Genomic DNA, 16,899 nt, shown 5'->3' on the forward strand with positions numbered 1-16,899 from the left:
CCCCCAGGGTAGGGGAGAGCACCACCTCCCTTGGGAGCCCGTTCCAGACCTTGGCCACTTGAACTGTGAAGAAGTTCTTCCTAATGTCCAGTCTAAATCTGCTCTCTGCTAGCTTGTGGCCATTATTTCTTGTAACCCCCAGGGGCGCCTTGGTGAGTAAAGCCTCACCAATTCCCTTCCATGCCCCCATGATGAATTTATAGGCAGCCTCAAGGTTGCCTCTCAACCTTCTCTTGCAGAGGCTGAAGAGGTCCAGTTTCTCTAGTCTCTCCTCATAGGGCTTGGCCTGCAATCCCTTAACCATACGAGTGGCCCTTCTCTGGACCCTCTCCAGGTTATCCACATCCCCTTGAAGTGCGGCTCCCAAAACTGCACACAGTACTCCAACTGCGGTCTGACCAGCGCCCGATAGAGGGGAAGTATCACCTCCTTGGATCTGTTCGTCGTGCATCAGCAGATGCATGACGAAGTGCCATTAGCTTTTCTGATGGCTTCGTCACACTGCCAACTCATGTTCATCTTGGAGTCCGCTAGGACTCGTCACACCATTGCCGAAGCTGCCAGTTGGTCTCTCTAATGCAGTTCTCGTGTCGTCTTCCATGTCCACTCACTGGTAGGACAGAAGAGAATACCACCTGTGCACCTATCTCTCTCAGCACGCCGCTGGACTTGTACCTGTTCAGGTTTTCTAAACAGTCCCTTAACTTGTTCTTTTGCCACTGTGGGCTACTCACCTCCTCCCCAAACAGTGTTAAGTAATTTTTTTTTTTTTTTTTATTACCTTACCATAAACACTTAAGTAGTGGTGCAAGCAGTTTCTACACCTGACACAAAAATGTAGACACTGGAACAGGCAGCTCATATTTTCTAAGAATACACTAATGCTCTTGCATCCGTTTACCAAGCCAGAGGGCCTTTTGAAGTGTTTGTAACTTATAGGTTAGTCAAACGGCCAAGCACTATAATCAAAAGCTTAACAATAAGAGAACAGACTTGAATATGTGGTTCTTTCTTGAAGCAGGAGTAAACTATGGGGTGAGGGGACAATACACTTAGGTGGAACAGTCCCCTGCACCGGGACAGGCTGGGAACCAACTGGCTAAGCAGCAGCTCTGCAGAAGAGGATCTGGGGGTTGCAGTGGACAAGGAGCTCAGTATGAGCCAGCAGTGTGTCCTTGTTGTGAAGAAGGCTAACAGCATCCTGGGCTGTACTGCGAGCAGGTTGCAGGAAGTGATTATTCTGCTCTATTCAGCACTGGGGAGGCCACATCTGGAGTCCCGTGTCCAGTTTTGGGCCCCCCACTACAGAACGGATGTGGACAAATTGGAGAGAGTCCAGTGGAGGGCAGCAAAAATGGTTCGGGGCTGGGGCACATGACTTGTGAGGAGAAGCTGAGGGAACGGGGCTTATTGAGTCTGGAGAAGAGAAACAGGGGAGGGAGACATAACAGCAAGCTTCAGGTACTTGAAGGGGGGTTCAAAAGAGGATGGGGCTGGACTGTTCTCAGTTAGGGGCAGATGACAGGACAAGGAGCAATGGGTTCAGGCTGCAGCAAGGGAAGTTGAGTTTAGATATTAGGAAGAACTTTCTCACAAGGAGGATAGTAAAGCACTGGAACAGGTCACCCGGAGAGGTTGAAGACTCTCCATCCTTGGACGTTTTTAAGACCCGTCTGGACGAAGCGTTGGCTGGGATGATGTAGTTGGGGCTGGTCCTGCTTTGAGCAAGGGGTTGGACTAGATGTGACCTCCTGGGGCCCTTTCCATCCCTAACTTTCTATGATTCCAAGAAAAGTGACTTTATTTTGCTATACATAGAGTGATTTGGGAGTGGGGTAATTGTATTGGAATAAAATGACTTTTAATCTTCACTAGAGCATTCATACAGGGACCTGTTCTAGCATAATGAAATGACTATTTCATGAGTATAGTTATGCTGGCAAACTTTACCATGTAAACAAGCCTGTAGAATAGAAGAGTCTTGTAAAACTACACTTGTCTAGGGTCAGTTGTTTGTGTGCATGTGATTACTTTTTGATAAGCAAGCAAAATATGTTTAACACCCTCTGGATAAGGGAGGATGAACTGATTTGTTGGCTGGGCTGAAAGATTTTCAAGATAATTGCAAAAGAGGACAGAAATCAGTACTGACTAGAAATCTTCATGTTCTATATGCAGTCTACCTAATAAAGGGAGAGCTTATAATTAAGCTTGCCTTGATTGTGCCTTGTTTCACTCGGCTGCTTAAACTGCTAACTTGTACAGGAATATAGTGGTATTCAAACCTTCAGATTGACCCTGGTTTGGAGAAAGGCTATTAATACTTAGAAGTGTTAGACCCTTTCAGTTTTTTTGGGGTGTGTTTTTGGTTTTTTGATGGTTGAATTGTATTTTCTCATAAAGGGGCTCTTACTTGGACCTGCTTACACCTCCTTGATATTAATTCCATATCTGCTGTGGAAGCAAGGAGTGGGCTTTTTAGGAACTGCCTTTGTCCTTGGGGACAAGTCTTCAGACGTAACATAGGGAAAGTCACAAGCCTGATGCTTTCTGTTGCTAGATTAGGATCGCTTGTCACTGTTATTTGAAGAATCTTTCTCTCAGCCTGGCAACTTGTCGGCATTTTGCTGGGAACATAAAGTGCATTCTTCTCTAGGGAATGGTTTTGAAAGTAAACAATATTTATGAACTAATATTTGGTGATGGCTTTGTAGGCTTTTACCCTTCTCTTTCACTAGGGAGGATTTTTAACAAGGGACCTGTGGTGTATGCTGTAAGGCAGTGAGGACTAATCCCTTTGACAGGTGTACTCCACTTGATCTGAGCCTGCAAGAGGCTCCCTCCCCAAGTGCCGCTCCGATCTCCTTCCTCTGCCTGATCTGCTGTTTTGCTTTCTTCTCCCTGCTCTGCCTTCGGCTTCCTGCCCTATCTGCTGTCGTGCTGCCGGTCTCCTCTCCAGTCTGCCATATGCAGCACACCGAGGCTGCCCATACTGTTTGTGGCACTTGTGCCTCAGGTTGGCCACCCTTACTCTCTAGAACCGGGAGGTGGTCCCTGGAGTGCTTACCCAGCAGCACCTAGTTCATTGTGGTTGTACTTTGATAAGTACTTCATAATTTGGCTAAGCAAGATTGGAGGCCTTAGAAGCTTGCTGATGCAGCTGTTGTGGTGGCTGTTGGAAGCAGGAGTCTATATTTGAATGGATGCCTGTCTGGATGTACTGTTTTTTCAGATATGACATCCTGATAAGACTTGGAACAAGTAATTACTTTTCTCCCCCGCTCTTAACTGAGAAGCTGACCCTGCAAATCAAGCTGGTGATATGTAGCTGACCACAAGAACAAGTGGAATTTAAACCTTTTTGACTTTGTTCTGTTGAAACAAACACACAATTTTATTCCCATACTGCACATGTTAAGTTTCTTTCTTTTCTTATGCATGTTTTGAATGATTTAATTACTCTATTTTACTGTCAATGCTTTATTTTCATTAGAAGCCATGTGTTAGGTTTTTAAATGGTTTGTCAGTTACATAATCACATATGAAGATTGGTGGCTAAAACATTTAGACAAATTCTCATGAAGTTGCAAAGCACATCCTCTTAACATCTGAATCCCAGAATAGTTGGTGCTGAGGTGTGATTCATCAAATCATTGATCAGCAGTGCTGAATCACTGAGCCCACTCAATGGTAATGAAGTTACATCAGACACAATTTTGGGCCAATGCCTCAAAGATGGCAAAGCAATACATTTATCTTCCTGTTCTATATTATTTGTTTTATAATACAACTTAAAATATGTTGCTACTTCCATATTGGAAGGACATGGTTGTGTGGTGCGCATGCTGGTGAACACAGCCCTGAGCCAAAAAGTGATGTAACTGCAGTGATTCAGGGCCACACAAAATGGTGTACTTCTTTCCCCCTCTGAAAGCTTTAATAATCAACTTAGTGCTCTTTCTCTCTGTGCTGTACAGGACAAATTTAGAAGCACTTCAGAAGAAGTTGGAGGAGCTGGAGTTGGATGAACAGCAACGCAAACGTCTTGAAGCTTTCCTTACCCAGAAGCAGAAAGTTGGGGAGTTGAAGGATGATGATTTTGAGAAGATCAGTGAGCTGGGAGCAGGAAATGGGGGTGTGGTCTTCAAAGTATCTCACAAACCTTCTGGCCTCATTATGGCAAGAAAGGTGAGAGCCTTGGGGACTGTAGGAGCCTTTAATGATGCCTTTTCAAAGCTTTTTTTTTTTAATAAATATGTTGAATTAATTCAGTTGAATTGCAACCCTTACACCCATCAAAAAGTGACATTGAGAATCTACTTCCAGGGCAATTGAAGATGCTTTCTAAAAACAGGAAAGGTTAAATTTCTTTACCTCCCACTTGTCCAGCCTGCAGAAGTGGCGTATATTCCTTGTGTTACCAGTGAAAGGCCAAGTAATTAATTCCAATTTTTTATTAGCTTTCTGTAGTTTTGGGACGCATGTTGTATTTTACTTCCTGCCAAAATATTGTCTCTGTGGCTAAATGCATAACAAGATCTCAGTACTAACACACAAGACTTAAAACAAATTACAAAACGTGTGTGTGTATGGGGGTTTAAGGATGGAAATATCTTGGGCTGGAGGAGTATCAAGAGATTCTCCCCTAAATACTTCCTCCACAGTCCTGTAGTATAGAAATGGGCCTACTTTTTGGTTGCTACTGCAGTATCAAGATCCGTACTGTAAGAGTGAACAACATTAATGGATCTGCTTTCTTCCCTCTGCTCCTTCTTCAGTGCCTTGCAGAAAGAGCCCTTTCACTACACACTTGTCCTCCCATAAGGTTTTTCTGGCTGTGCAAGAAGATTGCCCTGCAGCTAAAGCAAAACAAAACCCATGACTTTGTGCCTTTATCAGATATATAATTTAATAATTTGGTTTGTTAGCACCCTAGCAAATGGCTGACATTTGTAAGAAGAGTAACAAGGCTGTTTAAAAACTGCCCCTCAAATGTTTTTCAACTGAAAAGCTAGGATTTTGCCTAGTATTTCTTGTGAGCGGCTGTCTTATATGGAAACTTTATTTAATTGAAAAATGTGATCCTTGAGAAACTTAAGTACTATTTTCATTTGAGGACCCCTCCCCCCACAACAGAAATGGGAGGGGGCGGAGAGGGATGCTTTTGTGGTGCATCATGAAAATTATTGTGCAAGTACCTCATGCTTCTGCTTCCTGTGGGCTGGTTTCCCTACCCAGACTATTTCAATACTTTGAGCGATGGCAGGATGGGGTGGCACCTTAGAGACCAGCTAGTGCAGGGCAGCATAGGTTTTGTAAGCTACTGCCAACTTCATCAGATGCGATGAAACAGCAGACAGTTGCCTGTGAAAGCTTATGCCTCCCTAAACAAGTTAGTCTCAAGGTAATACCCTGTCCTGCCTTCTGCCTGACTTCAGGCTAACCTGGCTAACTATCTTAAGGTATTGTGGTGGCTCAGCAAGAGGAAATGCCCGGTGCATCATGGGAAATGTAGTCCAGGCTGATGTCCCTGGCTACAGAGGAGAACGGGGCACCAGACCTTCAAATTCTGAATCCTGTGAAGTACCGTAGAATTTCTGCATCTAAGCTTTTTACCTTTTGAATGGAAATGTTACAAGGTTTTTGCTGAGAACTGAAAAAATATTTTTAATTCTTCCTTAGACAGTTTTGAAGAAAATACCACTTTTCCTTCCTGTGAACTTTGATAAAAATGAGAATAATACATGCTTTCTTATCAGCCATCTTCAGTGATGACTCTTATTTGATGCTTTACTGTCAAATTTGTGTGAAACAAGGAGAGCTGGCTGTTTCTGAGTGGTGGGAGATAAAGTGTATAGATGGTGAAGGTCTCTTGCACGGAATTGTTCCCTCCTCTCCCCTGCCCACGTTGTGACACTTACAGGAAACTACAGCTCAGTATAATTTAATAGTATTAAATTATACTCAGTATATTTGTAGTTTTGAAGTTTAATTGACTTAATATCATGCAAGAGACGGTGTCTGTTTACTGAGCTGCAGCTTTTCTTCAATGAACTCAGTAGGACTCATTCTCCATAGACTTTTCCCCCAGATCTGCCCATTTATGGAAGAAAGAAACCCACCTTCTTCTGCCTGTAGGAAAGCCTAGTCTACTGAAGTAATAACTTTATAGTTTCCATTAAGATATGGATTCATGTAGTTAAATGATGTTTTTAATAAAAATGCCCGAGGCTTAACTGGAGTTTGTTTTTCAATGAACATGCTTGTGACATTGCTTTGCAAACATCTGGGCAGACATCTTTCTGTAGCTGTTTGCTAGCCAGTAGGCCTTGTGACATGTTCCCTTTGACATTTCAGTCGTGGATTTTCTTCAGTCCAAATGGTCTTAAGTAGTTTTAAGTAGGCCCATCAACAGTAACTAAATAAAATAAATAAATAATGCAGCCAAGTAAAATGTTCTTACTGAGGAACTTCACAAAAAGATGAGAGCAAAATCCAAAGCATAAATACCAAACATCAGATATCCTTTCATGCTATAATTATTGTTTTCTGACAACTGCAGTTCTACAGAACCATTGAGTAACTGGTTTTAATACTTTGATACACTTGTCTTAAATTATAATTATTTTTTTTATCAAAAGAATATTCTAGTCATTATTTCAGGTTGGGAAACTTAACTTGCTTTTCTGTTTAATGTAGACTTTTTCTGAGTGTTTTTTAAATTGAGGAGAAAATGCCTCCAGCATACTGCCAACAAAGTGGTGATTATTCTTTGTGTGGATCTAGAACAGAGGTGCTCGGTTCTGACTGACCTGGCTGAGAACACGCACGAGCAGTCAGTATTAGTGAGATCTACAAGAACATACACCATCCGTCCCGGGTGAATTGTGACAAAGACGGATAAAAATACAGAAAGAAAAAAGTTTGCTCATTTGAACAAAAGTATGAGCCTTAAAGCAGCTTAACTTTACATGCCTTCAGTAAAAATAATGAAGATGAACTTGGTTATTAAAAGCATTGTATCCTAATTGTTCAATTTCTAGTGGGCTGGTGTTCACATAGCAAGAAAATGATACATTTTGCAACTGGCACTCTATTAGAGAATTAACAGCGCAGTGAGCATAGAGATCGAACTATTCTTGGAGGCTTTCCATTCATATAATGGTTGAGACGATGGCAATAGTGATGTATGAAGATCTTGTGGTGTTTTGTGTGCATTTCAAAATTATATTTTTTGTCTTGATTGTAAAGGCCATTGCCACTGAAGAAGAAAAAACTGTTTATTTTACAGTTAATTCACCTAGAAATCAAACCAGCTATTCGGAACCAAATCATTCGTGAGCTGCAAGTTCTGCATGAATGTAACTCTCCCTATATAGTGGGCTTCTATGGAGCTTTTTACAGTGATGGAGAAATCAGCATTTGCATGGAACACATGGTAGGTACACAAATGTATGTGTGTATTTGCAGTTATCCGACCAGTGTTAATATAAAATCCAACTGACACTTTTCTTGCCTTTGCTAATGGAATTCCTGCACATTTTTTTTTGCCCCCTTCTCTGGGGACTGTTCCTCTGTATCTTAGAGGCCAATGAACTCCTATTTTCCCCACCTGTAGTCTGTAAATCTATGTTGTCAGTACCATTTTTATTGCTAGCCAACATGTAATTTAACCATTTGGAGGAATTGCTATTAAGCAGTATGTCATACTTTGGCTTTATCTGCCATAGAAAAAAATAAGTTTCCTTACAGCTGCAGCTAACTCTGGTGCATCCACATCAGTGGTAACCTTCATGTGAGCACTGCCATAAAAAGGGCACAGATGTCTTATTGTGTGAACACCTATTCTGAGATGGTTTTCTTGGCACCATGTTAAAAACATCTGAGCCCTGACCCCAGTGGTGGCTTTTAGCTGTAGACACCCCCCTTCTTTCACCTTATCTGAAATTCTAGAAAAAAACACAGATATGAAAGAAGAATATATGAAAAACTGGCAAAATTGGAAGGATATTATGCAACTGTGTTTTTTTTTTTTTTTTTTTGTTAAAGCAGCATTATTTTTAACTGATCATTTTAATAGAAAAGTACACATTATGCTTGACATCTGCCAGCATTTATCTAGCCATATGGAACCCAGTGATTAGAGCAATTTTTTTGTGATTAAAGGTCAGACAAAACCCTCCCTTTCTTGTCAGGTAGAGGAAACTTTGAAACATTTAAAATACATCACATCTGTGCAAAAACTCCCATTTTTTCCCCACAAAATTATGTATATGAAAAGAAGCCTTCTTCTCTTTCTGTGGATAGTATACGTGATTTTATTTTAACGGTGCCAAAGGAAATATTTTGGGGAAAAATCAGTAGTTATGTTGGTGCAAATGATAATGATTGACTATATTCGATGTAAATAATATGATGCTCTCAAATAACAGATATACTTGGGGACTTTACAAAGGCCATTTTCATTAAGATGGAAATGATTTTGAGTAAAATTGAGAGGGGGGGAATATTTAAAGATGTGAATGATAATTAAGTATATTGTTTAGGGATGCTTTGTTAGATGCCTAAAATCACTGAGCCTTTCTTAAAAACCATCCTGGATAAGAGCAGTTTGTCTGGGAGGGAGCAGGAAGGGAGGACTGGTCTTTGATTTGTTACCAAATACATATACAAATGGAAACATGAAAAATCTGATAGCAGTGAGTTTCAAACATTGTTAGAAAATACAGAGGATGAATTGGGGAAATGGAAAAAGTATCAGTAAAAAATCTATGGTCAGTAGTGTTAAGGATTAAAATAAATTATTTAAATATATTGGGAACAAACAGTCCTGCCAGTCAGGTAGTTCTGACAGTAAACCAGGATGATAAAACTCGATCATAATGCAGAAAATAAAAATGTAATTAATAAATATTCCTGTCCTCTAGCTGTTAAGAATCAGGATGGTGTGTATAATTATAATTAAATTAATATATTTATATTACTTCTCTCCAAGCAGGGTAGGGAGGAACCAGACCTCAGGAGCTCTCTGAACTAGTCATGTTAATTTTTAACTAATCCTGGACACTGAGCAGGTTCCAGAGGACTAGAAAGTATCTAATGTTGTTCTAGGCTTGTTAGGCAAATGCTGATCATTGGCAAAGTCATGGCAAGGCCAATATGGGGTGGGGGATGCAGGCAGTATAGAATTAAAGGATCCCAGCATAAATGGTCATAACTGCAGGTTACATTAGATGATAGAGATTATCTTCTAAAAAGAACCTAGGCATAAGAAATTGAACATCAAGTCCTAATACAGTGCTGGAGCTGAAAGGATAAGGTGATCCTTGGATGTGTCTGGAAGAGATCAGAGAGGTGACACTGTTCTTGTGCAGCATTAGAGACATAGATGCTGGCATAGCATGTCCAGTTTTGATGGAAATGCTTAAAAAATATGTTGAAAAATTGAAAAGAATTCAGAAAACAGCTACAAAAATCAATAAAGAGCTACAAGATTTCAGCTAGGAAGTCTAAAAAACCCACCTTACGTCAAGTTTGATGAAGTTCAGTCTGTTGTATGGAGGAGAAGGTTTAGGATGTCGTAATCACAGTATGTACAGGGAGGAAAAAACTCTGATCTCCCTTTTTAATTCAGGGGGGGAAAAAAGAAAGATCAATTGATTCACTTTTTCCTTTCAATTACTCCCATTTCTCTTGGTTTCTTCTTTTTAGAATTGGCCTGATCTGTGCCAATTCTAATAAGCAATAACTTGAACATTTGAAGTGGGTGGGAGATGCTGGGGAAAAGGATTTAAATTACTGTCATCTGGCTAACCATACAGCACATGAGGTGTAAATTCAAGTAGCAGCAAGTGCTGGACAAGCAAAAATATTTGGGATCTGCTCTTGAAAATTGTGGAGCAGTTTTGTGTCCATTGACTTTAGTAGTGTTGAACGTATTTAGCACCATGCCGTACTGGAGCCTAATTCAAAGTTTCATTGACTACCTGGGAGAGTCTGAAATCGGAGGTAATGTACCAATTTCTTAGAAAAAAGGATTGTCCAGAAATTCAGGCTTCTGGCAAAGCCAACAAATATATGATATTTGTGTGTGTGTACGTATACACACATTTGCATTATAGCACTTGCACCTTTTGGTTGAGTTCAAACTTTATTTAATTGCACAAATGGGAATGAATATAATCGTATATGCATATGCATCGTTCTTTTTTTTTTTAATTTATTTATTTATTTATTTTTTTTAATGCCTTCTCCTGAGATGATAATTCATAGTTTTGTATGCAAAAGCTTGGTTTTTGTAGCTTGTTCTCTTGAAGTATAAACAGTGACTGAATATTTCCCAGTGCTGGGTTAAAGTAGCAGAGAAACGGTCACAAGTTGGGTCATGATTTGAGGAAAGCCACAACAGTAAACTTATCAGCCAAGTCTTTGGATGTTGCTTTTAATTTAAGAAAGTTCTTTTTACCTTGCACTTTTGTTATGTAGTCTCTGTTCATGAACATTGGCACGAGGTTACTGTTGTATTAGATTATAATCGGCTGCTAAAAATAAATACCATTTACAGCGTTTTTCTTCTCTGAAGCTCTTAGCAACAGGGGTATATATTTGAATTCTGTGCATATGTCTAACTTGCATAAAAGTGGTAAGATTAATAACACTGTCTGTTAAGCAACTCTGTTTAAATATATATTTTACTTTTTGTTTTAGCCAATTGTAAGTCTTGGAAGCCAAATGTCCCCTTCTCCCCATTTGGTGGTGTGACTGACATACCGGTATCCGCACATCCAGGGCATTGTACAGGATCAGGTTATTGGTAGGACCAGTGAAAGCCAAAGTGCTTTAGAAAGCAACAGCCTACTTCATCAGATTTCAACAGACAGCATGAACCAGTTAGATAGCATAAATTGTGTATGAAAGCTCATGCTTCTCTAAACCAGCTAGTCCAAGGTGCCACCCTGACCTGCCTTCAGACCTTTATATGGCTTGCCACCTCTGTGACTACGGGCTGATTGGCACTGTTGTATAGGATACTTGTCTGTCAGACCAGGGTACTAGATTTTTACTTCAAGGTGATTGATTATAAGGACTGGTGCTGCCCTTACCTGGGCTTTTGCAGCTCACAAAATACAAATGTGTCCTGCCCGTATTGAGGGCACGCAGTTAACAAGTATCTGAATATGACTGAAGAATTTCAGAAGTTAGCTGCACACCCATTGCTTAGTTAGTGACTAATCAGACAATCCTCCAGAACAAAAATTGGCCAAGGTGTTGTGGTTAGTACAAGATCAGAGGACTGGTCAAGTTAGTGGCTCAATGGTTCACCCAAGAGGATATGCTTTATTAAAAACTTTTAATTGTGAATAGCTTCACTTCTTTCAGAAATACACCACTGCAGCATAAAGCAATGGGAAACAGTATATTCTTTGCAAAGAGACTTCCTTCCTGAAAAAAGAATCCTGTGTAAAGTGTTTGGATAGATTTGGTTTAACGTTTTAATATGGAAATGTTTATTATTAGGATGGTGGATCCTTGGATCAAGTGCTGAAAAAAGCAGGAAGAATTCCCGAGCAGATTTTGGGCAAAGTTAGCATTGCTGTAAGTAGAATTGTAATTTCCTCTGGAAAGTGGGTCTATATTATTCTATAATAATGCCAAATCCAGAAGGCAAAAGGAGCTGGCTTGGGTGTTTACGGAGTAGCAAATAATAGATGTTCTTGCATATGTGTCATTACTTTGTACCTAAGAGCGTTTAATGGATTTTGCATGTTCCATTCGGGTGTTTCCTTTGGTTTTCCGCTTCTTAGATGCCTGAATCAACTTGGTTATGAAAATCTTTTCAATGTGATTGTTATAAATATCTGTGTTGCTGTAGGCCATGTCCATGAAATGTCTGGAAGGGGTTTTGTTGATACTATTTTTTTTACTGCAAATGGGAATGTAAATTTGAGAGCATTGCCTAATTGCTTTCTCTTTGGATTTCTACCATGGACTTCTGAGTATAGATGCCACGTCTGAAATCCTTGTGGAGAAGAAACTCCGTTTTTCATTTCTTCTGGTTTCGTAACTGAAATTTTTCCATTTACTTGTTTCTAGGTAATAAAAGGTCTCACATATTTGAGGGAAAAACATAAGATAATGCATAGAGGTAAGAAGATGCTTTATTCCTAGTTTTATTTTTTTCTTACATTTTACTTAATTAGAATCGATATTTTTCCTGCATTTTGTTTCTTCATGCTTGGGTCTTTTTCTCTCTTCCCCCCCCCCCACCCTTTTTGTCATATACATTTTTCCCTGATCCTCTTTTTATAACCATTAATCCTGGTTGCTCTTGCAATTTCTATGGGCCTGTCTTCACTGCACAGTTAATCAGAGCTCTCCACTGCAGGTTTAGCCCAAACCCTTTGACATCCACATGTGCAAGTCACTTAACAGGGTTTTATGATGCTTTATAGCTGTCCTATCTTAACATCTGGGGATATTAGTTAAAGAAGGCTCCACGTTTAACTCTGACAGGAACCTGCCTGCTTTGCAATGAAGGTAGATCGAATTGCTTACTTCTTAATAGTCCTCCAGTTTGTTCCCATAACCCCCCTGAAGGACAGACTAAACCATGATGCAAAAGAAGTCTAGATTGGCTCAGCACAAAAAACTATGGGATTTGTTCCCAGAGGCATGGGAGCAAGTGCAGAAGCAGTGAAGAGACTGGGTATGGACGCATGTTACATTTGAACTGTTCCCAAAGTCACTGATTGGGAACTGGTTTCTAGTTGTACAGTTCACTGTAACTTGGTTTTCCAGGTACACTTTTTTTGTTGTTGCTGCCCATGGGTGATGCTTGCTGAGAACCACTGCCCAGTACACTAGTTGTGGCGACTGTTTCCTTCAAACAGTAGCATTTCAGTCCACTTCAAACCTTCATCACCAAGCTTTTCTGTCTACTTCAGGTTTAAACATACAGTCATTGGGGCAGAGCTTTGCAGAGAGGATGCTTGCATTTGGGCTAGGCTAACCTGGGTCCCCCCTGCCCGATTTATCTCTTACCTGGCAGACTCCATAGTGAAGATATATTTCACTCCGTCAGTGGTCCCCATCTCAAGGTTTGCAGGCAATGTTGTTGTCCATGAGACCATTTAACAGTCCTTGCAGACCCAGGAAATTAGTGAGTTTTAACAATGAGCAAAACCTATGCGGGCAGCATCATAATGCTTGCTGAGGACTGCTGCCCAATGCACTAGCTCTGGCAAGTTTCTTTGAAGTAGCAACATTTCTCACAGGAAAGGTCTGAGTCTGGAACAAAGCTTTGCACGTGGCTTGTTTCCTAGTTGATGGTTAGGGAATTGATTGAGAAATGCAGAAGCCATTTAATGTGAGATACCTGTGAGTGGGTTTTTGTGGTGCTATCTTTTGTGGTGCTATTCTCTTGCTTCACGAAGAGAACTGTTAAAACACATTTTGAAACGCTAGCTGTGACTTCTTTAATTGTAATGGCTGCTCCTCTGGTAGCAGGAGGTCTATTAGCTATCTTGGCTAAAAGCTTTGAAGTAGTTCAAAGTACAAAATTCTGACTATAATTCCATTAAATTTCCATTATTACCACTAAGGCTACAATTCCTTCTTAAATTAGAAGTTGCAGGATTTTAGCAGATGTTTCAGACATTCACGTGCTCCTTATTGCTATGCAGAAGTATGGTGCTTTTACACTTATTACCTAGTTTAAGTGTAGTTTTCTTCTCTCTCCTTTTTTTTTTAACAGCATGGCTTACTGTCAAATTTTTATGGCAGAAAGAAGGAGCAGCAACACCGTTATAGTTCTGTACGAACTCAAGCCTTTAGCTAGACTTGGCTGTGGGGTAAATACCTACTCAGGCCTCTCTCTCTTTTTTTTTTTTTGTGTACCTGTTACCTTTTCGTTCTCTTTAAGTCTAGCCATTTTATTTATCTTCTGAATAGCCTACAAAATCAGAAGTGGGATTTGATGAGGGAAAAGGAGAACTTTCAGTCATTCCTAATGTTGAGTAGGGAGAATGCTTCACACTTTCCTTGTCTCTGAGTATGTGGTCTATCTTATTGCAGTGATCACGAAATATTTATTAAGACTGTTGAGCTACTCTTGTATCATTTAGGACTCCACAGCCATTCAGCTTTAAAAATAGTTTATTCATCAGACAAGTCACCCGATATGTGATTAAGTCTGGGGTTATTAAACAGACCAGGAAGGATTCACGGGAATGCAGAGGCATGATAGTGTCAAGAATTACTTCCTACATGCTAAAATGCACAGTTACATGTTCTTCTTTGGTCTTCCTAATAATCATACCTATGTCTTCACTGAAGGACCACAGGAAGGTGGCTTCATATGGATTTCTGCCTGTAACAGATTTTTCTGTTTTTTTTTTTTTTTTTTTAAAGAGACCATCTTTTCTGGAGCAGACCAAAGAGATGGTAACTGCATAGTATAACTCCTTTGAAATCACTGGAGTTGCAGCCTCTTATATCAGTGCTAAATTTAAACCTCAAATATACAGCCAATTATTTGGGTTTGTTTTTCTTTTTTCTCTCTCTGATGGTGCTCACTGTTTTGGGGGTTTTTGGGGGGGGTGGTTTTGGAAGACAAATTTTTAAGGTTTGTTTTGTGTTTGGCCACATTTTGATTTAATTGTTGTAAAAAGAATAATCCAGCCATGCCTCTGATGGCGATCCTTTTAGATCTTGTAAATATATACAGCTTGAGAAACCTTCAAGAACTGCTTTGATATTAGTGATTGTGCAGGTAACTTTGTTTGAGCTGAATCCAGGCTGAACTATGCTAGCTGGCCTCTGCACTGATGGAGGGAGGTATCAAGCAACGCTTTCAGAAGGGTTTGGGAGATCCTTCTAGAAAGGAAAACTGTCTTTAAGTGGGCCATTCAGTGTTTAAATTTTCTGTTCCACCTTGAGCCACTACACTGTTCTTGTTTAAGTTTCTCTTGCAGCAGAATGGAGTCTCATTTGCAGTGTCTTATAGAGTCTCTGTGCTACCAGTGTCACATAATGGGTGTCAGTTTTCACTGCTGGCTGCTAAATACCAAGCTCAGTAGCAGAAGGGCAGTTTTAATGGAGAAACTTGATTTAAAAAAAAAAAAAAAAAAATCACAGCTAGTACATGGTGGGAATTGTATAAGCTTTCATAAGCTTTTTGAATGCTGTATAGAGCAGAAAATAGGCTCCTGAGTATTGCTGCTGACATCAGGATCCTTTGGATCAGGCCTCAAACAGAGCTTTCTTTGTTGGGCTGACTGAACAGTTTCTGAACAGAACTCGTGTATTAAAGAAAATGCTAAGAGTGGGTATGTGAACAAGTTACTGGGAGGCAAGTGGGGTGTGAACTTGCCCTTCAGTTCTCTGGGGGTGTGAGCCCCTCCACCACCCACATTGTGGGGGACTCAGATGCCTCACAGTGGCCGTGTCTACACAAGACGCTTTACTGCACAGTAGACTAATCTACGGCACAGTGTAGCGTGTGCTTCCTGCACAGTCAATTTATTACCTGCATATGCAGGTAGTAAATTTACTGCGTAGTAAATCCAAATAGTATTAATTGTATGTGTAGGCGCGCACAGTAATACTTTGAATATAGGTGTTCTTAATGATTTCTCTGCTTGTCATGTGTGACCAGCAGAATCCTACACGGCGAGCTGTACTCATGCTTGGCAACCTGAGCAAAGTCTGTCTATGATGGTGGGTAATAGCTCCCCAAATTTAAATAAAGGAGGAGCCTAACAGCACCCAGATGGGCATCTATGTGTCCTTCCTCCCATAGTGGGGAACCAAGCTCTCAAATTCTAAGGGAAAGCAAAACCCAAAGAGTCTAGCAGAGTACACTGGTGTGTTCATATTGCATTGAGGGGGGGAGACAATTAAGGTGTCCTGGGAGAGTGTGGCCTTATTCCACATGTTTCTTGTTTTGACTGTGGCTGATCAGTTAGGTGGGCAGAGCTTGAAATGTCGCTGCCTTTGTTCCCCATTCTGAACCCTGGTGTACATATTGCATGGGACAAGGAAGATCCCATAATGGGTGGAGGGTGAAAGTCCTTTGGTTCCATTCAAATACCAGAAACCTGGTAAAAGACATTGATTGGCCAGAACTGAAGGCAGTGATATTGTTTTGTTCTGAAAACTCTGCAACACTAAATCCTACTTTGTCTATATTCAGCTTAACTGCAGGATCAGCTGTCCCATGTGGTGGGATTATGGCCTGGAAGAGCTGGCTTCACAATGCAGAAATCGGATAAATGCTAGTGGGGAGCTCTAGATCGAATCTAAGTGCTCCTTCAAGCTAATGAATACAGCACAGCAAAACGACTTTCTCCACGTACACGGGGCCAGCACATGTTCATTCTTAATGGTTTACTCATTACCAGCCTTATACCATTTGCTCCAGTCAACTGACCAGAGGGATACAAAGTGTGTTTGAGTTTAGCCTGGATACGCTGTGCTCTTACAGGATCAGGAATGTGTTTAGGTTTTATATCTTACTCTCTCTGTAGAGCTGTTCTAGTGACATTGGATGCTAGGCAGAACCAAGTGTTTCAAACTATTTTATAAAATATGGTCACACTTGGAGGTAATGCTGCAAGCCTCTGGTAACAATGGGAAGAGAAATTTGTCATATACTTGTATCAAGAAGTGGAATTTGAGGTCCACTTAAGTCCAAACTTCCTGGTTTCCTACCTTAAATGCTGTGTTTAGTGTAATGCTTCCTGGGTGCATAGACCAGTGGTCACCAACCTTTTCTGGCTGGGCTAGAATGGTCCACCTTAGGTGAGAAGTAGGTGAGTGCTAGGACCTGACCCCAGCCAACACTTCTTCCTGTGGTGACATTTGAAGAAAGCCTACAGTTGAATCCCTCTGCCTCCAAAA

The 16,899-nt window shown here is 40.6% G+C and overlaps 1 protein-coding gene across 1 annotated transcript in view; it reads left to right on the forward strand.

Moving 5' to 3' along the window:
• Nucleotides 1-16,899, forward strand: part of MAP2K1 (mitogen-activated protein kinase kinase 1) — a 55,823-nt gene that overhangs the window by 23,020 nt on the left and 15,904 nt on the right. The window contains exons 2-5 of the mRNA XM_006020093.3: nucleotides 3,978-4,188; nucleotides 7,292-7,438; nucleotides 11,518-11,595; nucleotides 12,094-12,145. Coding sequence (XP_006020155.1) covers nucleotides 3,978-4,188; nucleotides 7,292-7,438; nucleotides 11,518-11,595; nucleotides 12,094-12,145 — 488 coding nt within the window. The remainder of the gene's footprint in view (nucleotides 1-3,977; nucleotides 4,189-7,291; nucleotides 7,439-11,517; nucleotides 11,596-12,093; nucleotides 12,146-16,899) is intronic.

This window comes from Alligator sinensis, unplaced genomic scaffold (assembly GCF_000455745.1).
Source record: "Alligator sinensis unplaced genomic scaffold, ASM45574v1 scaffold210_2, whole genome shotgun sequence".
NCBI classification, from domain to species: Eukaryota; Metazoa; Chordata; order Crocodylia; family Alligatoridae; genus Alligator; species Alligator sinensis.